Here is a 24957-nt window from a genome sequence, read left to right on the forward strand (position 1 = left end):
CTGGGGGGAGGCGGCAGTTCCCGTGAGCAGAGCAACAAGACCCTGACTCGTGTTTTCGTCCCCTGGGGTGCCGGCTGCAGGGTGTCTTCCGAATCTGGCGTGACCTTGGTCCAGAGTTCTGTTTGTTCCTCTCCTCCCTCAGAGCGGGGATTTTTTTGTTTTGTTTTTGGTGTCTTGTTTTCTTTCTCCTCCATGTGTCTTGGCAGGCGTTCATTTCTGTGGCTGTTGGCCAAAGGGAATGTTCTGGAGCTGCCAAGAGGGGAGGAGACTCGGGTTGGCTAATCCCCGGATGATCGGTGCTCCATCCTCCCTGTCCCTCGTCACAGTGTTAAGGAGCCGAGAGGAGCTACCTCGCCCAGATTCTGCTTTCCCACTTCATGTGTCATGCGTTTGCCCAGTGCCACCACTACCCTCAGCTGCTTACATCAGCTTTGTCACCACCTGGTCCTCCAGAACAGACTATTGGAGGCGGGGTCGCAGATGGGGAAGTCGCTTCTAGAAGAGCAGGCTCCCCAAGTTTTGGTTCCAGTTTCTGTCCCAGGTGCCTGGCACACATGGCCCACGCAGCACCTGGTGGCAGGAAGCCACCTCACTTTAGATCAGTCGCCGGGGTCCCCGCCTTAGAAGGGTCCCCGCCTTAGATCAATCACTTGGACACTAAGGCACGTTTTAGCGTCTCTTGTCTTAACAATTATGTCTATTTGTCCATTTGTGTTTTCTGCGTGTGTCATCAGATGTAATCCTCGGAAATAACGCACACTAGCCTCTGACAACCATGAAGCAATCCGTTACATGTGGGTCTGACTCGTTGTGGACTCATTCAAATATCAAATAAATCTATAACAGAAAGTAGCCTTTGGAGGTCTCCATGTTGTGGGGGGACCTTCCCTCAGCTCTCTGAGGCTGGCTGGGCCCTGTGGACTCGTTTGTTAAGTGACCATTTATCGGGCACCTACAAGATAGTTAACTCTCCCCACCCTCTCCCCGCCCCATGGACACGAGCTGGACAGAACGTCTGGTACGCGTCAGGCATGGATGGTCTTGGCCAGGGATTCCTCAGCTAGCACGTTCTCTGCCAGCCCAGGGCCTGTGAGCTTTGGTGGGGAGGGGGAGGGAGGGGTGGTCACCGGAATGGGAGCCAGTGGTCTCAGGTCCTTGTCCCAGCTTAGTCATCCCCTGCATGAAGCTGGGGAGGTCCCTTCCCTCCCGTGGCCTCTGTATTTTGTCATTGCGTGCTCTCACAGGTCCCTTATCCCAACAGCCAGTCCCCAAGGCTCTGCAGAGGTGGGGCTGAAGTCACTGTGGGAGGGCCTGACCTGCTCCAGCCCCTTTCCTTGCCTGCTGAAGGTGCCAGGGTCAAGGGCAGAGGCTCAGGGAGATGGGCAGAGCTGCCTTCAGATCCTGGCTCTTCTATTTATTTGATGTGGAGCCTTAGTTTCCTCATTTGTAAACTCAGGATGGTGTTGGCAACCTTGCAGGATTGTTGGGAGACCCATGATAATTATGCAGGTGGGTGGAGTTTTCAGCTGAGTGCCTGGCTCCTAGTCCCCAGTAAACGGTATCTTCCTCCTGGACCAGTGAGGCTCACCCTGGGCTGATGTAGGGGCCTGGGGCAGGGGTCTTTTGGTGCAGAAGAAGGGCCTCTGTGTCTGGCCTTGGCCTTGGCCTGGCCTTGGCCGTGAAATTTCAGCTGCTGTGTGGGCATCTCCTCTGGGGCAGGACAGAGTCTGTCTTTCCTCGCTCCACCGGCTCTAACCCTTCCAGGTGACCTCAGGACTGAGCAGGACTTTCCTCATCTCTGTCCCTGTCGTGGGCTTTCTGACTGACTGGGAGACTGAGCAGCTGGGCCAGGACCTCCCTCTAAGCCTGGTCTGGGTCTCCACAGTGGAGGCCTTCGCCCCCTGTCTGGTCTGGCCCCTCTCCGCTGACTCCCACACCCCCATCCCAGCCTTGGGTCTGCCCAGTGCCCAGAGCAGGAGTGTTTGATCTGGAGCTGGTTAGCTTTTGGAAAAAACAAAAACCACCCGCCTAGTTCTGAAAGCCTGAACAGAATCAATGAACAAATCATGGGAGGCCCAGCTCCTCCCCCTCCCATTCCCAGCCCCCGCCCCCCAGGACTCTCCACTTAAAACCACAGTGGTGGTCTTTTCCCTGATTCCAACCACAGGTAGGAAAACTTGGGGAAAGTTCAGAAAGTAAAATTAAAATACCCTCATGTTCTACCCAGAACAGCCCCTGCTAACTGAGTAATTGGTAGGCATTTATTTACTAAGGGTCAGGCCCTGTACCAAGCTGTTAACCAGCAGCAAAGCACCATCTTTCACCTACATCCCCCCAAATTCTGTCATCCCCAAATTACAGATAGGGACAGTAAGGCCCGGGTGTGGACTGAACCCAGTCTGCCTCATTAAGCCTCCACTACGAGCCTTTAGTGGGGTTCCCATGAGAGTTGCTTGTCCAGCACGGTGGACCCTCCCTATACTCCTGGCACATGCCTCTCTCTATTTATTAAGTGGCTGCATCAGAAGCAGCCAGGACAGCAAGTGAACCGAGGCTCGGCTGCATTTCCCACGTGGCTGTCTTTTGCCTGCCCTGCTCACCCTGCCTAACCCCTCCTAACCCCTCCTAACCCCTCCTAACCCCTCGTCCACCCTCAGCCTCAGGAACCTGGCAGGGCTCACTCCTCCCCTGGCCCTGCTTGGGAAGCTGAGACTAAGCAGCTACTCCCAGAGCGGTGGCCCAGAAAACACAGTTTGAATCTGGGCCAAGTCTCCTGCGGGCTGAGCTGTGTCCCCACGCTCCCTCCCAAGACACTCTGTCCCTTTGCCATTCAGAAAGCATGATTTCAGGGAAGGCCAGCTAGCAAGGAAGGGTGGGTGTGCATATGTTGTTCCGACCCCGGGCCTCTGTTGTGCCAGCCTCACTTGAGATGCCAACATCTTGGGCCCGGTGGTGGGGAACAGGAATCGTGATTCTCTCTCTCATTCCAAAGACCCAAGCCCCCTCTTTCTAGCCCCTTCCTCCTCCTAAGACCTCCTACCTTCCTCTGAGCTGCAGACTCACTTATACACTCCCATAATCCTCCCAGGACCTAGGGAGAGGCCCAGAGGATTCCCTTTGGAATGCAAAGCCACTCAGGGCCAGGCTGCTGTGCACTTCCCCACCCTACATGCCCCAGATGTTGATGCTGGTAGCCTGGAGGACTTTCTAATCCTCAATTGAGGGAAAGACATTGGTCAGAAATCACAGTTAACTGTGGCACCTGAACTGGCACTCAGCCTGTGCAACTGCTTTGCCCAGACACTCCTGTAATTCAACTTTTGGGCACCTGGTAAGCAGCCAGCCCCAGTGGTTTCTGGAAAGAAACCGGAGGGAGCAGTGAAAAGCCTAAAGGGTTAATCCTGGGTTGGCAGGGAGGATAGACCCAGGGTGTGGGGCCAGGGCCCCTCCTGGTACAGGAGTCAGAGGGGGCTGGAAAGGACTGGGGCTCAGCCTGGAGGGGCCCAGGCTGGTGGTGGTGGGGCAGGGCTTGGGTTTTCTCTGGGTAGGCAAGGGTTAAGTCCTCTGGGCTTCTCAGGCTCCATCCACTCTCCCCTCCTGCCCTTTCTCCTCTCCAGCCTTGAGCTCCGCACCCACAGCCACCGGTGAACCCTCATCCTCATGGCCTGCCTGAGCCCCTCGCAGCTTCAGAAGGTAGGGGCCTGCAGGGGTAGGGGGCAGGGAGGGTCAGGAAAAAGTGGGGAGCCCCTCGGAACTTCTAGTAGTCCCCAGCCCCGGAAACTCAACTCCGCTACCATTTTTCAGAAGAGGAAACTGAAGCGGGTCGTGGTCGGTTCCCAGCTAGGACTCCTAACTTCTGCACACACAATCGGGGGGGTCCAGACTACAGGATCTGGGTGGGATGGGAATGCACGTGTATGTGACTGAAACCCTAGTAAAAGCACCGCCATCAGCTGGTCCCTGCCCGGGATCCGGGCCTGCGAGCAGGGGGCGGGGCCAGAGATGGGCCGACCAGCTCGCCTCCCTCACCAGTTGGGTTGCCTGGGTCCCACGTGCTTTCAAACACAAAAGGGTAACTCGGTGGGAATTAGAGCTTCACAGGCTTTTAAATAACATGACCCTTGTTGTTTGTTCCTGATGGCAAGAGAAAAATACAGAAAAGCTCAAAGAAGAAAATTTAAAACCACCCATAAATTCTGCGCTGACACACTATTTGGATATACAGCCCTAGTCTTAATAAGGTCCATCTTAGTAGCTACTGCTTACAGCTTATTGGGTGCTTGCCATATGCCCAAGTTCTCACAACAGCTAGGATACTAATTTGTACCTGGCTTTTTGTTTTCTAACCAGGAACATATATTTCTGTGTCAGTAAATATGTTTTACCACATGAATTTTTCAGCCATGTTGTGCTCTCGAAAGACCATGCTGTGTTGGACGAGTCCCCTTGTGCTGAGCATTTATTTAGGTTGTTTCTGATTTATTGCTGTCATTAAACAAGCCTCAGTGAATACCCCCACACATACATCTTTGCTCCCCTGTTTGCCAGTCTCCCGTGGCTTCTGTTCCCCACCCCCAGGCCCAAGAATTCTAGCAGTGAGTTTATGGGATCACAGGTCTGACCAGTTAGCTGTGGATGACCCAGTTTCTAAGGAGGCAATTTTCAGCTTGATACTAAGATGTGGATTAAGTTTCTATCATGCAGAGCTGCCCAGAGACAGAAGGGCCCATGGCGGGCGGTCATGAATGCCTGCCCCCCATGCGTTTGTGAAAGCCTGAACTGAGCATCCATGGGGGAGGGAGGGAGGGAGGGAATTGGTGGGGGAAAGGTCAGTGGTTGGAAATCAGACACTTCACTGTGGGTCAGGTGGTGACTTCCAGTGTTCCTGTTCAGATTCAGACTTTATAATGCTCTGCAAGCAAACATGTAGATAGTCTTTCTCTCTTTATCTCTCGATGGCCTCAGATTAAGAGGACTAGAGGCAAATCTTAATAATCCGTCAGTTTTAACTCCCCACTGGCCACCCGCTGCACTCTGCTCCATCCTCACTCTGCTCCATCAACTCCCAATTCCTCGGGTTCCTCCCTCACTCAGGGGCTTCCTACGTCCCGCTCCCTCTGTCTGAAATGTTTCCCTTACTTCAACTCCCATTATCCTGCTGGTCCCCTTTAAACGTCCCTTCCTCAGAGCTGCTGCCCTGAGACCCTTCTGTCTTCTGGTTTACATTAGATTCTTCTGCCTTTGGTTCTTGCATCGCCCTCTTCCCGCTTGTACTCAGCACTTTGTGATATGTTCCCCTGTTCGATGTCAGTCTCCTTTGCTAGACTGTAGGCTCCTGGAGGGCAGGCATCACTGCTGGCTTGCTCATTACTGAATCTCTAGCTCCTAAAACCGTGTCTGGTACACAGTAAATGCTCGATCAATTTTAGTTGAATAAATAGGTGAGATTGTATTCCCCTGTGACCCAAGCCCACTGGAGGAGAAGGTGGGGCACACCTTCCCTTCCCCTTCCTCCTTCCTTCATTCCAGCAGCCAATATTAATTGCTCCTCACTGGCGGGGGGAGGGGGGGAGCATACATCATGGCCAGGGGTGGGGACAGAGCTATGAACAGGACACTTGACCCTACCTTCATATAGCTTCGGGTTTGGGGCAAGGGTCAAATCAGTTCTCATAAAGTATATTTGAGAGCTGAGGGGAGCCTGAGTCTCCTTCCTGCCTGTAGTTCCGGGAGGATGGATTTCTGGTGCTGGAAAGATTCCTGTCTGCGGACGAGTGTGTGGCCATGCAACAGAGGATTGGTGAGATAGTGGCTGAGATGGATGTCCCTCCCCACTGCCGCACAGAATTTTCCACCCAGGAAGAGGAGCAGCTGCGAGCCCAGGTTGGTACCTGGGGCGGGTGCGGACGGGATCTGATCTTTGACAGGGGGTCAGTTCCCTGGGAGAGCAACAGCCTGGAGGCCCATGGCTCGTCCTCATAAGGAATCAGGCCCCAGCCTTCTACGCACCAGGCTCCGGGCTAAGTGCCTCAAATGCACATTTCCTTCACTCCTCACTACGAATTTATAAGATCGGCATTATTGTGCCCATTTGCCAGGTGGAGAAAATGAGGCCCAGCTCACTTACCCCAGACCACAGGGTTAGTGACTGACAGAGCAAGGCTTTGAACCCAGATCTGTCTGATACCAAGTCCAAGCTGTTCACTGGTCTGCTGTACTTCTTCAGTAGTTCCCCTGCCACAAGGGGCCTCCCTATGGCCCACAACCTGGAATGGGTAATTCTGATGGGCCCACCTGTGCAAGGCTTATCCCAGAATGAGACTAGAAACTCTGCCGTTTCCCTCCAGTGACCTAACGGGACTCAGTTCAGTTTGAGATGGGGAAGTTGAGACTCGTGGGTTCTCTCACTCAGTTCTCTTAACCCTTCACGGTCTGAATTTATGAGCCTGTCTGACCCAGGTCCTCCAAGCCAAAGCTGTCTGTGGTCCCGGCCTCCTAATGGGCTCACTCATACTCACGCAGAGCAGCTCCTGCCATCTGGTGGGCATAAAGGGAATTACAATGGCCGGAAGCTTTGCAACCCAGAGAACTGGGACTTGGGAGGGAAAAAGGGTCGCAGAATGATAATTTCCTCGAAATCGTTTCATTTGGAAGCAAATCCAGCATTCTAGGTGGAGAAAGCCGAGACGGGGTTCTTGTGTCCAAGGTCACTCAAAAACTCCAAGGAGTGCGGGGGTCGAATCTTGTGCCCTCCAAGCCGCTTTCAGAGACCCATGAGGAGGCGGGGAGAAGACAGGAGAAAGTGTGTGTATCTCGTTTTATAATGCTTGCGAAGAGATCAGCACAGTGCTTGGTACTCAGTAAACCCATGCGAAAGACTTTGGAATAGGTATTAAAAGAAAAGAAGATCGGGGGGTGTCCTGTCTCGTTCTCCCTTCCAGCTTACCTCCACTTTTCATTGTCTCTGAGTTATTTTACAACTCTGTAAGTTGGATAGAATTGATAATAACTATAGAAATAGATATAAACCACGTCTAGCAGAACGCAATCATTATTCAGTGCCCTGTACTGATTACAATTATTCAGAATGTGATTTTTATTATTATTATTGCCCAGTAGATAGATCAGCTTTGCCTTGATTTGTAAATCCGTTTCAGCATTCATTACTGCCTATACGTGTGTGGTTCTTGGAATTCTCCTTTGAATTTGTGGTTCCCTTGTGAAATAACGAGTTAAGTAAAACCTTTGACACATTTAGCATCATCATCTTCAATGTTATTATTATCAATTATGCTCCCCTAACTTGTTCGCTTCACCCTCATCCTGGTGCAGGCAGAGGAGCTAAGAATGTTGAAAAAAACTTTCAGTTTTCAGCAGAAAGGCTTTGAAGGGGCCTGCCGAGGCACCAAGCTGAGCTATGTAGGCGCAGGTGAGAGCAGATGTACACATGTGAGGGAGTGGCAGGGCTGTGTACCTCTGGGGAACCCAGGTGGGCGGGTCGATGCCACTCAATTCCACTGATGTTGCCACGCAAGAAGGTAGGGAGATAAATACGATGATTAAAGCCACGGGAAGACACAGGGCATCTTCCTGAAGCATCGTTTTCATATGATGTTAAGAAATTTAAAACTTATTATAATTAATAAGAAGAGGTTACTAAGAAAACAGAAGATTAATACTAGCTTGTATTTATCAAGCATTTAGCTATGCCCTTGCTGAGCATTTTCTATTTAGCAGCAGCAGCAGTAATAATAATAATAATAATAGATATTCACATGGCACTTATCACCACTCCAAGGACTGTTTTAGTGCTTTACATATACCAACTCATAATCCCTACAACACCTTATGAGACAGGTACCATTAATAACATCTATATTTTATGAGGAAACCAAGCCCAGAGAGGTTCAGTGATACAGTCGTGGTCATACAGCCAGCCAGTGGCAGAGCTGGGATTTGAACCTAAGCATCCTAGCTCCAGTGTATGTGCTCTCCACAGCTGTAGGAGTCAGCCTCTTCTACCTGCAGCCTCTAACAGTCCGGGGGAGGTCAGTTCTGTTATTATTTCCCTTTGGTAGATGAGGAAAGTAAGGCTTTGAGAGGTAAAACAAGTGGTCCAAGCCTACCTGGGAATCAGACCTGTTTGATTCTAGTACCTGTGGTTTGAATCACACAATACTGAGTATAAGTCATGTGACTTATTAAGAGGTTTCCAAGAAATTCCATGCTTGCAGCTTCTGGCTATGCTTCCAGGCACTTGGGGTTCCCATTCCCTGTCTGTGCCTCAGTGAATGAGTTTGAGAAGCGCCAGCGGGGTCTGTAGCCCTGTGCAATGGGAACTATCTGAGTCCTCTTCCCTCTTCGCTAGGCCTAGCTCTTACCTGACGATACTCTCAGTCCCTCCCATGTCCCTTCCCCACAGGGCAGCACAGACTATTTCCTGAGCAGTGGCGACAAGATTCGATTCTTCTTTGAGAAAGGCGTTTTTGACAAGAAAGGTCCGGAGCTGGGGCCCTAAAGGTGGGGGTGCACTGGACTTGGGTATCTCCGCCCCCAGGGCTGGGGGGCGGGTGTTGAGGCCAGCTACCCCAGGGGAGGCTGGACTCTAGCTCGTCTGCCTTTACCTGTTCCTTGTGCCACAGGAAATTTCCTGGTCCCTCCAGAGAAATCCATCAACAAAATTGGCCATGGTAAGCTGGCACCTGGGGAAAAGGAAAGGGGGAAACCAAGGCCTGAAGAGTTTAGGGGTGTTACCCAGAGCCTACAGTGGCCCAGACAATAGCATTTCTGCCTGCAGCGCCCTCTCTGGCCCTGTTCTTCTGCATCTTACGCTGCTAATCATGAGTCCTGCCTGGGAAAGGGTCCACCGAGCCTACCATGCAGACGGGCACGTGCAGACCCCTCAGTTCTCTGCTCCCTGGCTTGGGGATGACCCAGGCCCCGGGCATAGGCACTCCTTAAGGAGCCTCCTTAAGGAGCACCTAACATGTTCATATGGTCCCCGTTCTGAGACCCCCAAACCAAGCTAAGAAATTCTCTTTTTTTTTCAGGATCATACATTAAAATTTATTTCATAGATCACTTATTTTTAAGCTTGAAGTTATATCATAGTAGCTTTGTTAAAAACATTGCGGTAAAATATATATCACAAACTTTACCATTGTAACCATTTTGAAGTGTACAATTCAGTGGCCTTAAGTACATTCAGCCCTCACTTTTTTTTTATTGAGTTATAATCGACATATAACATTTCAACCCTCGCTTTTTGTAGTAACAACGATAATAGCAAATAATGAGAAGAGTGACTATTCCGTGCCAGGCCCTGGGCTGTGGCTGTGCATGCGTTAGCCCTGTGAGCCCTGTGGTAGCCTGGGGGGACGGCAGGGCGGGCCTTCTAGTCCCCTTGTACAGAGGAGGACACTGAGGCTTACAGGAGAGAAGTCACATAGAGTTAGTGGCAGTACCGAGATTGCTACCAAGGGATTGGCCCCTTGGAGCTTTTCATTCTCTGAGGAGTGGGAAGTCAGGGCTGGAGTGAGGGTCACAGATGGTTAGAAGGTCAAGAATAAGGTCATGGGTGGGATGGGGTCTGAGGTGGGGCCAAAGTGTCTGTGGGGCCCATCCCTTGGTTACAAACAAGAAAAAATTTAATATACACAAAATTGTTGGGAGTGAGGGCTGAGTCTGGACGCCCAGGGCTAGGCATGGGAGGGGCTCGTGGGGGCTGGGGACTGTCCCATCAGCCTGCCTCTATCCCGCAGCTCTGCATGCCCATGACCCTGTCTTCAAGTGTATCACACACTCCCCCAAGGTTCAGGTGAGCAGAGGTGGGGACAAGGTTGGGTAAGTGGGCCAGCTGTGAGTGTGGGCTGGCAGTGTGACCTTTGACCTCTTCCAGGCCTTGGCCAGAAGTCTGGGCCTCCAGATGCCCGTGGTGGTACAGAGCATGTACATCTTCAAGGTGAGCTCGTCATCCTGCCCAGGCCTCAGTTTATGCTCTGTAAAATGGGCAGAAAATTCATACCAAGCCAAAAGCTGCTACTAGGAAGATTATTAACTTGGGGGAAGAACATGTAAAATCGGCCTCTTCCGGCTAAGGTGCCTGGCCTTTAGTTGGTTTTCAGTTAAAATTTGGTGGTAGGAGAGAAGGGGTTCCCCAGGACTCCGTCTTCCCTTCTCTGGCTATTGAAATGCTATTCTCAGTTTTCAAGGCCTAGCTCGGTGCCACTTCCTCCAAGAAGCCTTCCAGCAGTTTTGGGAAGAGAGGAACCAGCCTGGGTCCTAATCTCTCCTGCTACCCCTCATATCTGCCACATGTTCTGTTACGCATGCACGTGGTCAGACTGGGAGTGCCCTGGCGGGCAGGGTGGTATTTCTTTTTGCAGCCCTCCTGGGCCTGGCACACAGTAGGTGCTTCATAGCTGGTGCCAGTGTGAAATCCTTAGAGGTAAACACCTGTGGCCAGGGAAGAACTTCCCATGAGACTCAGCGGTCCCTGCTCTCTCCTGCCCTCTTCTGGTCTCACCGGGCCCTTCCTCTCTCTTGCAGCAACCTCGTTTGGGTGGCGAAGGTGAGCTGAGTGCAGACTGTGGGCCCAGCAAAGGCCCTGGCGGGAAATCTGGACATTAGTGGTTATGAGGTCTTCAGAGGGAGGGAGGGCACTTGTCTACCTGTCCCCAGGCTGGGGAGGACAAGCCAGCTTCTGTTCCTTCCTGGGACAGTGAATTGGGAGGGTGCCCCCCAGTACCGTGGTTCCTGAACCTGGCCACAACTCCTAGCTGGTTAAAAATACAGATTCCCGGGCCCAGTTTCCTGAGATCTTGAGTCAGTAGGGCTGCTAGGGCCTGGGAATCTATATTTTAACAAGTTTCTTGGAGGACCGATTCAGCATACAAATTGCTGATCTAATTCCAAACCTCAATGGATGTGCAAATATCCTTTATAGCCTCTCTTGTGAGTGATTATCCACTTCTGCTCAAATACCTCCAGTGACAGGGAGCTCACCCCCTCGCAGGTCATCCTTCCTTGCATTAGCCCAAGTTGGTCTCCTTGTGACCGCCTCCTCCTCCCATCATTCAGTTAAAGGACAGTCCCCTAAAGGGATGGCCATCCCTTCCCCAAGTCCAGCACCTCCACTTTCTTCAGTCATTCTTCCACCAAATGTTTTGGAGCACCCCCTATTGGGACACCTTCCTGTGGACACTGTCCAGGTTGTCAATGTCCCTTTTAAAGGTTGATGCTTAGAAAAAACACAGTTCCCCAGGAAGGAGGTGAGATGAGCACCCCTGTTACAGGCGAAGGTCATTTATTCGGTGGTCCTCCATCCTGGCTGGGCCCCAGCATCACGAGGTGGGGGGTATTTAAAATGTGGGTGCTTGGTCAGTCGTCCCCACCACTTCACACTTATACCACTGGGGGGGATCATCTGGTGGCTGGAGGTGCTTGTCTCTAGCTATGGACGGTGGCCTTAGTTACCTGGCCAGAATTAAACAAGAGCAGCTACTTTTTAGCAAATTATTACAATGTTGGGTCCTGTGCTGGCACTTGTCATACATCTTCTCATGGAATCCTCCAGCAACCCCATGAGGTAGGTTACTGTTGGGGATGCTTTACGGTTTAGGAAATTGAAGCTTTGAGAGGTAAGATATCTTGTCCCAAGTCACTGGACTACAGAGAGGCAAGACTAACTGATCATGGGAGGGCTGGGCCAGGAGGGCTCTGGGGGGATTGGAGAATGGGAAACAAGGCCAAGGTGAGGTGGGGGCTGGGCTCCTCACACCCACGCGGGCTTGCTGCAGTCTCCCCTCACCAGGATGCTTCCTTCCTGTACACGGAGCCCCTGGGCCGGGTGCTGGGCCTGTGGATCGCGCTGGAGGACGCCACACTGGAGAACGGCTGCCTCTGGTTCATCCCTGGCTCCCACACCAGTGAGGACACCTGTCTCTCCCCATCCACTCATACCCTATCGGCCATGGGAGAGGGACCCAGAAAAAAGAGAGGCTAAAGACTCCTTCTTGGCCTGCAGGTGGAGTGTCGAGAAGGATGGTCCGGGCCCCTGCTGGCTCAGCGCCTGGCACCAGCTTCCTGGGGTCAGAGCCAGCCCGGGATAACAGCCTCTTTGTGCCTACGCCAGTGCAGAGAGGTAGGCGGTATGCAGAGGGAAGGAAGGCAGGGCCCTGACGCCACGCCCATGGGTGTCTGCCTGCTCTGACCACCCGGCTCACCTGAGAATGAGAGAAGCTCCCTGGACACTGGGTGGTCAGGAAGCAGTGAGATTAACAGCAGGGTCTCCCAGACCAGTCTAGAATCCAGACTCTGCTACTTCCGGGCTCTTTGGGCAAATGACTGAATCCTTCTGAGCCTCAGTTTCCCCCAAAGAGATGATGTATCCAAGATGTTCGCACAGAACCTGTGTGGTCCACGGCAAGTACTCGACAGATGCCAGCTCTTGGTGCTCCTCCTCTCTCTTTTGGAAACGGGAAAACTGAGGTTTTACTCAGTGTTTGCTGGCGAGATCCCAGCCGACTGGGACAGTACAGACTCTGCCTGGTTGTACAAACACCATAGGGCTTGCCAAGGTCATGGGTCCCGGGGGGAGGGTCTGGATCTCAGGGGAACCTGTGTCCAACAGCACAGCCTCAGACCCCACGGCAGGCCGCAAGTTCCTGAGTTTTCAGGGTCGAGAATGGAGATAAATAGGCTGCAAAACTGCCTGAGGTCTGGAAGGCCCTGTGTCCCTTCCTGCCCTGAGTGTCCTGACCTACGGTGTCCCTGCCAGGGGCCCTTGTCCTGATCCACGGAGAAGTGGTGCACAAGAGTGAGCAAAACCTCTCCGACCGCTCGCGCCAGGCCTACACTTTCCACCTCATGGAGGCCACTGGCACCGTCTGGAGCCCAGAGAACTGGTAGGTGGCAGGTATGTCCCAGACAGGGTCCTGAAGAGGTCCTCGCAGCTAGGCAGAGCAGTGAGACTGGCATCTCAGGGGCATTTTCTATCCTCCGCAGGCTCCAGCCAACAGCCGAGCTGCCCTTTCCCCCACTGTACACCTAAAGGCTCTCGCAGGGCTGGGCAATGTCCCCTCCCAGGTGAAGCTGTGGGCCACAGACACCACCAGTGCCTTGCCCAACCACCCAGGTGCAAGAGGAAAGTCTCATCTCTCCTCCTGGGCTTTCCTTCTGCCAGTGTCTGTACTCTTCGGCCCTGCAGGCAGACAGGCGAGAGGTGGCAGCTGGGCAGCAGGAGCCCAGCTGGGTGCCTTTCCCAAGATCTCTGTCTCTGTCTCCTCTCTGCCTCCCCCTAGAGGGTTGTGGTCACAGAATGGTTCTGGCCACTTCTCTGCCAGCTTCTTACTCTTCTCTCCTCTCAGACAGAACTCTATTACCGTGCAAGACATTGAATAAAAATGACTTCTGAATGCAGCTTCTTGATCCTTCTTTCCCAAGCAGCCTTGTTCTCAAGATGAGAGCTCTGCTGACAATCATCCCGGGTACCCCAGCCCTGCCTGATGAGGTTTGTGTGATTTCCCTAACAGTAAGTCACATCTGGTGGGTGCATACTCACTGTGCCAAGAGCTTCACATGTTGTATCTCAGAGGCCCCACACTGATGGACCTTCAAGGTAGGTGCTCTTGCCATCCGCATTTGTAGATAAAGAAGCTGACTCATGGGGAGAATAAGGGATCTGCTCCAAACACAGTTTAGTTGTTTAGCAAGCTCAGCCTGATCCAGGGCCTGCGCTTCTAACCTCTACAGTCCTGGTGCTCTCCTCTTGGGAAAGGGGAAAGACGACCAAGCCTGGGAATCCAGTCCCAGATTCTGGTCCTGGCTCTGTGACCAACTCGCTTTCTGGTCTCAGGCTAGGCCCTTTCTCTCTCTGGAACTGTTTTCCCACCTGCATAGTTGGGGGCCAGACGAGGGCTTCCATGGGTTCCTCCTCTTTGGGCATGCTTGGCAGGCACCCAGACCTTTCGCAAGAATAATATGAAATCCAAAATTTGTTTAGCCAGCGTCTGGCCCAGAGGCTGCAAGTCGGGGGCCACTGGCTGATTCCAGGCCACAGATGTATTTTGTCTGGGCCTTGGTATTTTTATAAAAACTTTTTAAAACAGAGATTTCACATAAATTTGCAATCCAGATTTCTAAGCCTCCTTGAAAGAACAGGTCAACAGCACGAGGCCTATGCTGACGACTGGCTGGAGCTATCTCCTTAGAGGCACACGTGCCCTCCACGTCTCACTTGCCATCCTCCTTCACTGCATTACCTGCCTGACCTCAGCGGCCGTAAGAGTTTGTGAACTTGATTTCCAGCCTCTACTGTATATATGGACAAGCCAAGGCCCAGAGGACAGAGCCCTTTCCCAAGGGCACAGTCAATGAGGCAAAGCCGCTGCTCTTCCCTGACATTTTGCCACTTCCTTCAGCAAGCAGAAGGGAACCTGAGAAAAGAGAAGGGTTTGTCATCTCCTTTGAGCTCCCAAAGGAATGTTTCAGCACTTTCCTCTGAGGGAAAGGACTTGGCAGTGACCCCGCGAGCTCCCTAGTTGTCCACTCCTGGCTTCTGGCCATAGTGGGCCCAAATTCTCGCCTCTTCCTGCGAGGCCCCTCCCTGCCAGGCTGGGTGAGCAGCCGGGAGAAACCTGCTCTTCTTTCCCCAGCCCCTTCTCACACACAAGTTGATTTTCCCGCCTTTAGCTCTTTCTAGCCCAAATGAGAGGAATCACATGCATTTGGCTATTTTCCTCTTGGGTTCTCCTCCAGATAGAGCTAAGTCTCCAAGGACAGCCCGCAAAAGTACAACCCTTGGCTTGCCTGGCTTTTTGCTGAGAGGAGAACTGGCCTTGGGTAATAATGACACTCTGTCCTGAAGTGTTACGCTCTGTGGTCTCCAGTGTCCACTCCAGGCCCCTCTGAGGATTGCAAGGTGGCAGGGGCGGGGGGCTATGGCACACTTAAGTTCTTTGAATTGTTGTACTATCCTTTAGCCTTTTTGCTTTTTAAATATCAGCAAATCAAAAGCCGGGAGAGCTTTAATTTTTATTTTGAATCTGAATCAACTGAAAAATCAAATCTGCTTCTTCATGCCCAAGTGGCTGGCTGCTGTGGGGACCATTTATCCTCCCCCTGTCTCCATTTCCTCCATCGCTGCTACACAGCAGCTAGGCCATCAGCAATATCAGGAGGTAGAGAGGCAAAAGGAGATTGTCTATCTGCGTAGTGTATGCTTCTAGGAGGGACACCATGCTGATGGATCCCAAAATCCAAGCGTAACTGTCGTTTAGGTCCACTCCACTGTCAAAGATTAAGATCAGAGCTACAGAAATGATTTGGGCAAATATAGATGTCATGGTCCCCTCAAAAGTCTTTTTGGTTCCAGGCCAGTGGATTTCCCCCATGGTACTGCCAAAGATGGAGGCCATAGTGTCACCCACACCCACGGCCAGGACACCGGCGTAGGGGACTAGGGCCCTCGCTCCCCCCAGGCTACCCTTCTGTGTGCAGGGTCTGGGGACTAGCCAAATGGGAAGAGACATGCCCAGGAGCAGGTAGATGTGTGTCAGGATAAGCGGTCCGCTATCTCGTTCATCCAGGAAGAGGGACAGGAGGCTCCGCAGAGTGTGGCCCAGGGGCTTAATGCGGAAGTAGCGCACATACTCCAGTAAGATGAAGACCGCCAGACATAGAGTGGCAGCCACGTAGAGTAGTGGCCGGTCAAAGATGATACCTGGGACGTAGGTGGCTACCACAATGAAGTGGAAATACTTCCGGGCAATGGTCGGGGCCTGGTGCTTCTTGGACTCCGAAGATGACCTCTTGGCATTCTGGTACAGCACTACCAGGCAGGCAAAGGTGGCCAGCAGAGACCAGTAGGCTAGGAGGTAGATGCGGGTTTCTGTCTGGAAGAGGAATTGAAGAAGCCAGAGCAGGGGGTTCCTGCGGATGAGCCGGTGCAGCCAGGGCAGGACCACACCAAGACCCAGCACACCAGTCATAAGGTGGAAGAAGATGGAGGAGGCCCAGGTACCTGAGTCCATGAAGACAAAGAGGGTGCTGAAGAAGATGCCCATGAGCACCATCCCTACTACTACCACCAACAGGAAGAAGTCCACTGGGTCTCCCTGGCCTTCTACCACGGTCAGAGAGCGCTTGATGAGCTGGTTGAGCAAAAAGCTGATGCCACCCAACACCAGCAGTGCCTCCCCAGGGGTGAAGCAGCGGGGTAGCAGGTACAGCAGGATCATGTTGAGGTAGACGAAGATCAGCAGGACCTCCAGGACCTCGATCACCTCGCCCACACTCAGTGAGTGCTTCATGATATAAATGATGACACCCCCGGCCAAGCCCAAGATGACACAAGTGTTGGTAGGCACTGGGCGAGTGATCCCCAGCGCCAGCACTGATGAGAAGAGGGCCACTGCCATGCCAGTGGTTGCCACCACAATTCCAAAGCGCTCAAAGTATGGGTTCCCCGCAGCCTGGCAGCGCTCCTTCATGACCAGTCCGAGCAAAGGCATGACCATGGAGGCGGGCAGTAGGCCACTGTTTGCGGACATTCGGAACTGGAAGACAGCGCTTCCTTGCTGTAGCAGCCGGTCCCACTTGTACTGGACGTAGAAGGCCTGCACTGCGAGGGCCACGGCGCACCACGAGTACCGGTCCAACACGGATGCGTGGATACTCAGCACCACCGCGAACACCACTGCCGCCTCTGCCAGCACCGAGCCGCTCAGCAGCGCTCCGGTCCCCTGGGCCGGGGGAGCACACTCTCGGGTCATTTCTCTAGACCTGGGACCCTGGGCAAACCCGGGTGACTAGGGTCGCTTTGGACGCTGGGCCCCTAAGCCCTGCCAGGCAGAGAGCCGCAGCTTCACCCAACCAGCACCTTCTTTCTCCGTTCTCTAGCTGCAAGGAGGGAAGCTCTACTGGAGGACACTCTCTGAAGCCTGGGAGCTAGTGTCCGGTCAGTTTCCACCGTCTTCAACCTATGGCGTAGACGTCGTCTCTCGGCCAACTTCATTCCAGCCTCGGCGGCCCCAGCCGCGAGTTCCTCACCTTTCTGGGCGTCGCCATCTTGGCCCCGCCCCACCATCACGTGACGGAAAGCCCGTCCACGCGCCCGTCTGGAAGCGGGCGGTCACGTGGACGCGGCGTTTGGGGGCGGGGCGGGGGCGCGCGCGCGAAGATGGCGGCTGCCGCCGGTGGGCCGTGTGTGAGGTGCGGAGCGGGCCGAGTCGGCCGGGGTGGCTCTGAGGCGCGGGGTCGAAGCCGAGCGGAAGCGGGGCGGGAGTGGGGGGCGAGATGTGGAGGCGGTGGCGGGGCGAAGCCCGGCTAGGTGGACGGGCGCCGAGACGGGAGGCGGTTACGTCCAAACGGTCCCCGCGCGCGCGGGGGATCTGAGGCGACTTCTCCAGGAGGGGGGGGCCGGTGCCTCAGTCCTTCTGTCAGCATCGGCCTCCCGTCTCTTCCCCAAGTCCCTTTCTCTTCCTCCCCTCTCCCCACCGGCAGATCCCTCGGTCCCTCCCCCTGTGCCCCCGCGCTTCCTTGTCCGGCGTGACGCTCCCTCGAGGCGCAACGGGGCGCTTCGCGGTCGCCGGGGAGAGCCCCCACCCGCGTCCCTGCTGCAGCCTCCCGTGCCCTGCCTCGGCGACGCTGCCCAGATTCCCCAGGTGCTCTCGTTGGGAAGTGTTTCTTGCGGCGCCCAGCCACTTCCCTGCGGTTTCTGCCGTCTTTCATTCATCCATCTATTCATGTTTTCCGGCGTTGATTCCGTCAGCCCACATGCCCACATCCTCCGAGAGAGCCCAGGCACTGTAACGGGCTTTAGAGACGAGAAGATGAAATATTAACGAGAGACAGACAGTCCCTTACAGAGCGCTTACTAGCGCCAGACGCCGGGGAAGCGCTTTCCGTGCATTGTCTCGGGATTCTCTTAACTCCGTGAGCCACCTTCTGTTTCGCAGATGACTCGCAAATCCAGCTCAGTACTAGCTAAGTGGTAAAAAGTGAGGATGCGAACCGAAACTTTAAGCAGATCGCCCCATCTCTGTCTTCCACGTTACAGCTTGAAGCGTCTTCCCCTCTCCCTACCACCCTCCCTCCTTAGACGTCCCTGTCATTTATTGTTCCCTGTGCCAGCAGTGTTTCCCCACTTTTTCGTCTTGTCCACTGCCGTGTCCTCAACACCCGTGAGCGCACATGATAGACCTTAACGTAAATATTTATTACTGACATTGCCTGTTTTCTCAGATAGCACTTCCTTCACCTGTCAGCTCAGTGACATTTTCTTTGGAATTTCCACTGGGCTGCTTCCGAAATTGTAAGGACCAGTTTGCTTTTCCCTCTTCTGCTGTTTTATGTCAGCTCATTTATCAGGCAGCATTGTGGTCACTGTGTCTTCCTTTTCTTAGGCTTATTTCATAATCATCGTGGAGACTGGGTAAAGTTAAGCTCTGACAGGGTCAGGTGTGCTCTTTAATGAGAGGAAGTAAGGGAAGAAAAGCATCGATTTGCCTGAAAGATGCTTTGATCATGTTGGGAAACCTACCAAACTCATACTTGAAGATGGAAGAAATAACAAGGATTTCTAGGCACTGCTTTGCTCATAGCCTGTGTTAGGAGAATGATCTTTCTTTTTGTGCTGGAAGGCACATAACTATTGGGATCACACTGAGCAGCATTCTGTTTGAAACACCTAGAGGTCAGGACTGAGAGAAAACTTTAATTCTATTCCTGTGCCCGCTGATTTGCAAATGACTTCAGACAGGCCACCTTACCAGTTGAGCTTGTTTTTCCAAATGTGAATCCTTTTAAGACTACTATTGAGGTGGCTTTGAAGCATGTAAGAAAGTCATTGTACATGTTAATATGAGTTAGCACTAGTCAAAAATGGAATAATATTCTTAAATCACTCGGTTTGGGGAAAGCCAGTCAGGATTTGGCAGAAACTCAGTTTGAATATTGGCATTTTGGGGTATCTCTTGTGTTCTTCAATTAATGTGGTTGTAGAAACCTGATTGGTGTACGTATGCTAAAAAAAAAAACAACTGGTTTGAAAAGGTTGTTGCTAAACTTAAGTCTCAGTTTACGTAAGAGAGGTGTACCTCATCTGTGGAGTCAGAACATTTATGGATGATGGCTGCTTTTATTATTTCCATGTGGAGTATAACTGTTTCTCAAAAGAACTACTCAGAGTAGGTTGGCTGTATCTCATCTTTCAACCAAAAAGACTCAATCGTTAGAGGTTATTATTTCTAACCTACCGGTAACTTTCACCCAAAGGTTTCCAGCCATATGGATCTCTCTAAGGAAGATAATTTCCAGTTTCCATGAACTCTAGCTCTTTTAGGAATAGAGTTTTTTGTTGTCTGCTAGAACATTGGATTGAGAGTCAATACGTTTTTATAACTTTTGAGGCAAGTTATTTGGTTTCTGTGCCTTAGTTTCTCCTCCTAATAAATAAATAGTTCAGATTTATTTATTGTGCAAATACGTGAGACACTAGCACGTATTTCATTTATGAAAATATATGTAGAAGATGTTTCCCTGAGGCTTTGGATTAGACATCACAGTTCCAGCCATGTCTTGTGTCTTGAGAATCACCTGCTCAAACTTCAGGTCCCAATTTGAGGGGAAGTCTCTCATCCATCCCTGAATCAGTTCCCAGTGATCTCTCTTTTCCCTCTTTTTTTTTTTTTTTTTTTTTGGTCTTATATGAGTACATTCCTTCGTAGTGTCTAATTGTTAGGATCAAGCTCTTTATTTCTACTTTTTTTGCTAACTGTGGAATGTGTGCTTAATGCCTTTTGTCATTCCCACACTAAGCGTATGAGCATCATGAAGGTCCTGTTATTCATAGACCAGTAAATGTATGAACTGAGGAACCAGTAACACTTATTTCCACAAGAATTCTCTTTCTGATAAATTACCATTTTCTCCTTTATTCTGTCTTCTCTTGGCACTTCTGCAGATATATATATATTTTTTCTAATTTTTCTTTTCCAGTTAGATTGCAGGTCTAAAAGGGACTCATATCAGCCTCCTTTGCTATTCGTTTATAGCATATGTATTTTTGAGCCTCTCCTATTGTGCCAGCCACTGTATTAAAAGTATATGGTCTGCCATTGTAGAACAGAAAACTTCACCTCAGTCTTTGCTTGCTTCTAAGATGAATGCTTGGGTACAACTTGAGGCAGTGTAATGTAATGGTTAAACTCTGGAGTCGTGCAAACCTGGGTTCAAGCTCTGGTTCTATTATATATTAGCATTGTGATCTTAGGCAAGTCACTTAATCATTCTTAAACCTTAGTTTTCTAAGGTTTAGGAGATGATGGAGATAATAATAGTATGTACCTGATAAGTAAGTTGTCAGTATTCAGCAAGAGAAAATGTTGAGTACTTGGCACAGTGCCTGACATTACATTCTTATTAAAATCTCATTTTCAATAAACTATTGTTTTTGACATAACAGACCTTAACAACATAGTTTTATCAATGAAAATTTTAATTTCTAAAGAAACATTTATTTTTTGAGTAGTAAGTATAAAAGTTACTGCTTTACTCAAGGGCAGTCATCTCCAGTCCTTGTTAGTAGCAGAATCTTTTTCTCTTCTACTCGCCCTGACCAAGGTAAAAAAAGCTAACATATCAAACATAAAAGGCAGAGAGGGTCTATACTGACCAGGTCTGTTACCTGCTCCTCTGAGAGCATTTAGGTAATTTAGGAATTCATTTGGGTATTCATTTTAAAATATAGATTTCCCATACTCAGCCTCTGAGCAAGAGTAGCTCTAGGCGGTGACTAGGTCATTGTATATATTTTTTTCTAATTTGTACAGATTTGGGCGTAACAAATACCCACAGCTTGAATTTGAGAAAACAAGAAATTCTGAACTTGGCAGCTAGTCTTTGAATATGATTAGTGGTCTTCTCAGTCTCTTCTGGGAAATCACTGCTACCTAGCTAGCTAGGGGTCTAAGTTCTGAAAGAAAATGCGGATAAATTAAAGCTCTTTAATGCCTGAGGTTTTTGAAATTAGAAGATAGATGATAAAGTGATTTAGCTCAGGCATACAAAACCTTCAATTATGGTTAATTTCTTTCAATTTAATTTCAATTTTGATGTACCATTAGGCCCGTTATTAGCTATGTGTTATATAATAGGTATCTAATCCATTTGTGCAAATCAGAAGCTATTCTTGGTAAAGTAAAAGTATCTACCATTTTAAATAAAGCCCTCCCTTTATTTTTTGCTAATTCAGATTTCTCAAATAAGTTAGATGATAATTATTCTCTTTACAAGACATTCTTTCAAAATTTACTATAACTTTCTTTAAATAGTGAGCTTGCCTTTGTTTTTAATTACTTGGAATGTGGTTTAGTCATACCTTTTAATACACATTATCTGTAAAGAGACATATTTGTTTCATTAACTGGATCTAATCTCCTGATTTTTTAATATCGAGTGCTAGCTCGTTATCAGAAAAATTATTAGTGATTCCACAATGCAGTTGAGAAAGTTGGGGGCTGCTGATTCAGTAGAATCGAAATTTTTTCCTTAAAGGCATTTACACTCAGAAGGAGATTTATAATTTTAGGTGTGTTTAAGCCTCTTGATGGAAAAATCCCAAAAGACAATTTTTTTATTTTTTATTTTTTTTAGGTAAGGCAACCCTTGGTTAACCTCACAGATTGCAAGGACCTTGTCAGCTTACAATCACTTATGTTTTTTATTTTTTACACTTACAGCACCTGGTCTTCCTAGGTGGTCTGCCATCCAAGTACTAACCAGGCCCAATCCTGCTTAGCTTCCTAGATCAGATGAGATTGGGCTTGTTCAGGGTAGTATGACCGTAGACCAGCCAAAAGATAATTTTTAAATAGAGCTAGTGCTCTATGTTACAGTTTTCATGAGGAAAACATTTTTCTGTTTGTCTTCAAAGTTAACACAGCTTGTATTCTTTTTGTTAAATATTTAGTATATTTTATTAGGACCTTTCTTCTCTCTACAGATAGACTTTCTAAGCAGTGTTAATTATTTCAGGTTACTGTTCTAAAGCTGATTTAAGTTTTTACAAAATATAATCCCTCATGCTTTTTATAACTCTTTCTTGAGAGAATATTTTTATAATAATTTTTTAAATTACAGTTGGCATACAGTATTAGTTTCAAGTGTACCACATAGTGATTAGACGTTTATATAACTTACGAAGTGATCACCTCAATAAATTCGGTACCCGTCTGAAGCCATACATATTTATACATAGTTATTACAATATTATGGACTTGAAAGAATTTCTTAATGGCTACATTTTGAAATTTAATTCTAGACCTTAAAAAAACCCCAAAACATGTTTCCAAAGGCATGGATGAGGGAAGGAAGTGGGGTAAACACGTGGTGAGAAGTTATTTGAAGAGCTCACTCGGGGCAGGGTCTATATCTAATGTGTTTTTTAATCTCATATGGCACCTAGTGGAAATTCATTAATACATGAACAAACCTAGTACTATTCATAATGACTGTTAGACTTTACTTGTTGAGAAAGTGAATTATATCATGCATTTAGAAAATTTTCTGGAGATGATAGAGGTCCTGGAATATACATAATCCTTTTCTAGATTCTTCCTTATCAGTCACTACATTCTAATAAGAAGGGAGGAGATAGAAATATTAAATCGAGGCATCTTCTTAGCAGAGGACATAATGTTATTCATTAATTACTATATTTCATTAATTCTAAAATGCATTTTTTTTCATGCTTTTACTACCTCTGAAATCAGAATGTTTCATTGTTGATGACTTGTAGAACATAAGTAATCATGTCCTACAATTAATGGCATCTTAAAAGTATTGAAATATGGTGCCCATCCTCATTTTTAACACTGTACCTCCTGGTTTCGGTTGAAATCTTATCTTTTAGTTTCTGAATTTTTATTTTGAGCATCAGACTTTTAAGAATATAACAGAATTACTGTCCAAAATTTTAACAAGTTTGTTTTCTACGTTGAGCTTTTTGTTTTAGAGAGTAGACAAAATAGCTGTGAGACAGCTTAGTCAAGTCTGCTTGTTGTCATTTTTCAGGAGCAGTAGAGAACTGTGGACAATTCTACTTGGAAGGTCAGCTCTGAGAGAACTGGTAAGTGATGGCGTTCTCGAGTGGGTGCTATGGTTTGCATAGTTTATATTATTTTTAAAAACTTTCTGTAGTAGGAAGTAAGCACATTTTTTATTCTAAAACTTTATAAACATCATGCATTCCATACTTCTCTCTGCTGAAATGTGGTGTATCTCACAGCCTAGCTGTTAAAGTTTCTAAATTCCACCTTTCTTGTTCCTTGGTGATTCCTTTTCTGAAAAAATACCAGTGCTGCTTAATTGGCTGCTGAGGATTGGGGTACAAATGATATTCTGCTACCTCAGGCTAAGGAAGATTCTCAGGCCTTTTTTCTGTTTCACACTTTACTTGCTTTTTCTTCCTTTTCCATTTAGCTAGCTCCTTAGGTCACAGAGGCTGCGGTTTATAGGACATTTTCTAGCATATAATCAATAAAGGGCAGTTCTTATTGATCCTCAGATGTTCTCACCCTGCGAGGGTAAAGTGTTAAGGTGACATTCAAGTATTACTGTTATCATAATTAATATAAGGAATGCTGTACCTTTTTTAGAGCCTTACCAGTTTTTGATATGCCTTCATCTGATCATTCCACTTCTAGGACTGTATCTTAAAGAAATCCTGAAAAAGTTTTATGCACACAGCTCTTCACCATAGCATTGTTTATATTAATAAAGAATTATGGTCAGCTTAAGTGTATCTAACATTAGAGGAATGATAAATAAATTATGATCTAGCCACTTAAAACATTATGCAACCACTAGAAAGGATGCTTATCAAGGTTTTCATAATAAGGTTAAATCATTACGTTAGAATGTTAAGCAAAGAAAAAGGAGGCTACAGAATTCAATATTCAAAATGATTTCAACTGTGGAAAAGAATTCATATTAAAAAGACTCAAAGGAATATGTAATCCTCAGTGCCATCGTGGAGTCTGATTAAAATTGCATTTGTATAATTTTCTTGTTCTTTTCCAGAATCAGATTGAGGCAGAACTGAATAAACACTGGCAGCGGCTGTTAGAGGGACTTTCTTACTACAAACCTCCCAGGTACGGCTGTCCTGTGCATCTGGTTAGAGTAATTCACCTGAGGAAGCTGGCATAGGTGATACCATTTTCATGTATGATTTTGTCATATTGCTGGGTTAGGTAGATCAGAGAGAATACAGTTTGGTTACCAGTGGAAAAGAACAAAGCACATTTTTTTCTGTCTCTTGAAAGAGAAATTCCTTGTAGAAATACAGTATGGTTGAATCCAATTATATAACTGTAGTATCTGGGGATGAATATAAATATTCAGTTAAATTCTGATATTTATTTTGGTCCACATTATTTGTGTGTTGCACTGTCAGCACCAAATGCTGGGATATAGCAGTGAGCAATGATAATAGCAGCTGATGCTTATATAATGTTTACTGTGTACTAATTATTATTCTAAGCACTTGTCTTATCATGTTATTTAATCCTCACAACAGACCTTTGAGATAATTATTGTATTCTTTGATTGTGTGTGTGTGTATATATATATATTTACTGGGCAGTAGAAATAATAATAAAGTATAAAATAGTTAAAAAAAAAGAATACACCTTGTAGGACTAGACTTTTAATTCGTTCAGATCTCATCTGTTATGCCTTATAGTTCACAAGCCACCCTCATTTCCCTTCTACTTTTGAACACGTATTGATTTTATTACATCTCTGCCTTCCATCTTCATTCTCTTAGGTTAGTGAAGAACTTTCTTTTTTGTTGTTGTTCATCTATTAACTCTTCCTCCATAATTCCTAGACATCATGTTATATTTATCTGTAAATACTATGTATCTAAAATATATGGACTTAAAAAGAGATAAT

General features: G+C 48.4%; 3 protein-coding genes and 1 pseudogene across 3 annotated transcripts in view; 2 read left to right on the top strand and 2 right to left on the bottom strand.

Annotated features, from left to right (window-relative positions):
- Positions 1-3606: 3606 nt before the first annotated feature.
- PHYHD1 (phytanoyl-CoA dioxygenase domain containing 1) lies at positions 3607-13679 on the top strand. Its single transcript, XM_025051203.1, has 11 exons — positions 3607-3693; positions 5725-5883; positions 8423-8498; positions 8643-8690; positions 9762-9817; positions 9899-9961; positions 10549-10570; positions 11799-11927; positions 12026-12142; positions 12779-12905; positions 13006-13679. The coding sequence occupies exons 1-11, from the start codon at positions 3661-3663 to the stop codon at positions 13049-13051; spliced, it is 876 nt and encodes a 291-aa protein (XP_024906971.1). The 5' UTR covers positions 3607-3660; the 3' UTR covers positions 13052-13679.
- A 1335-nt stretch (positions 13680-15014) lies between these two features.
- On the bottom strand, positions 15015-17187 carry DOLK (dolichol kinase). The gene has a single exon (XM_006918043.2). The coding sequence runs from the start codon at positions 16770-16772 to the stop codon at positions 15156-15158; it is 1617 nt and encodes a 538-aa protein (XP_006918105.1). The 5' UTR covers positions 16773-17187; the 3' UTR covers positions 15015-15155.
- NUP188 (nucleoporin 188) overlaps positions 17115-24957 on the top strand; it is a 47728-nt gene continuing 39885 nt past the window's right edge. The window contains exons 1-3 of the mRNA XM_006918042.3: positions 17115-17211; positions 23074-23128; positions 24082-24155. Coding sequence (XP_006918104.1) covers positions 17180-17211; positions 23074-23128; positions 24082-24155 — 161 coding nt within the window. The 5' untranslated portion in view covers positions 17115-17179. The remainder of the gene's footprint in view (positions 17212-23073; positions 23129-24081; positions 24156-24957) is intronic.
- On the bottom strand, positions 21732-21850 carry LOC112484800 (annotated as a pseudogene).

The sequence above is a fragment of the Pteropus alecto genome, unplaced genomic scaffold (genome assembly GCF_000325575.1).
Source record: "Pteropus alecto unplaced genomic scaffold, ASM32557v1 scaffold67, whole genome shotgun sequence".
In the NCBI taxonomy this organism is placed as follows: Eukaryota; Metazoa; Chordata; class Mammalia; order Chiroptera; family Pteropodidae; genus Pteropus; species Pteropus alecto.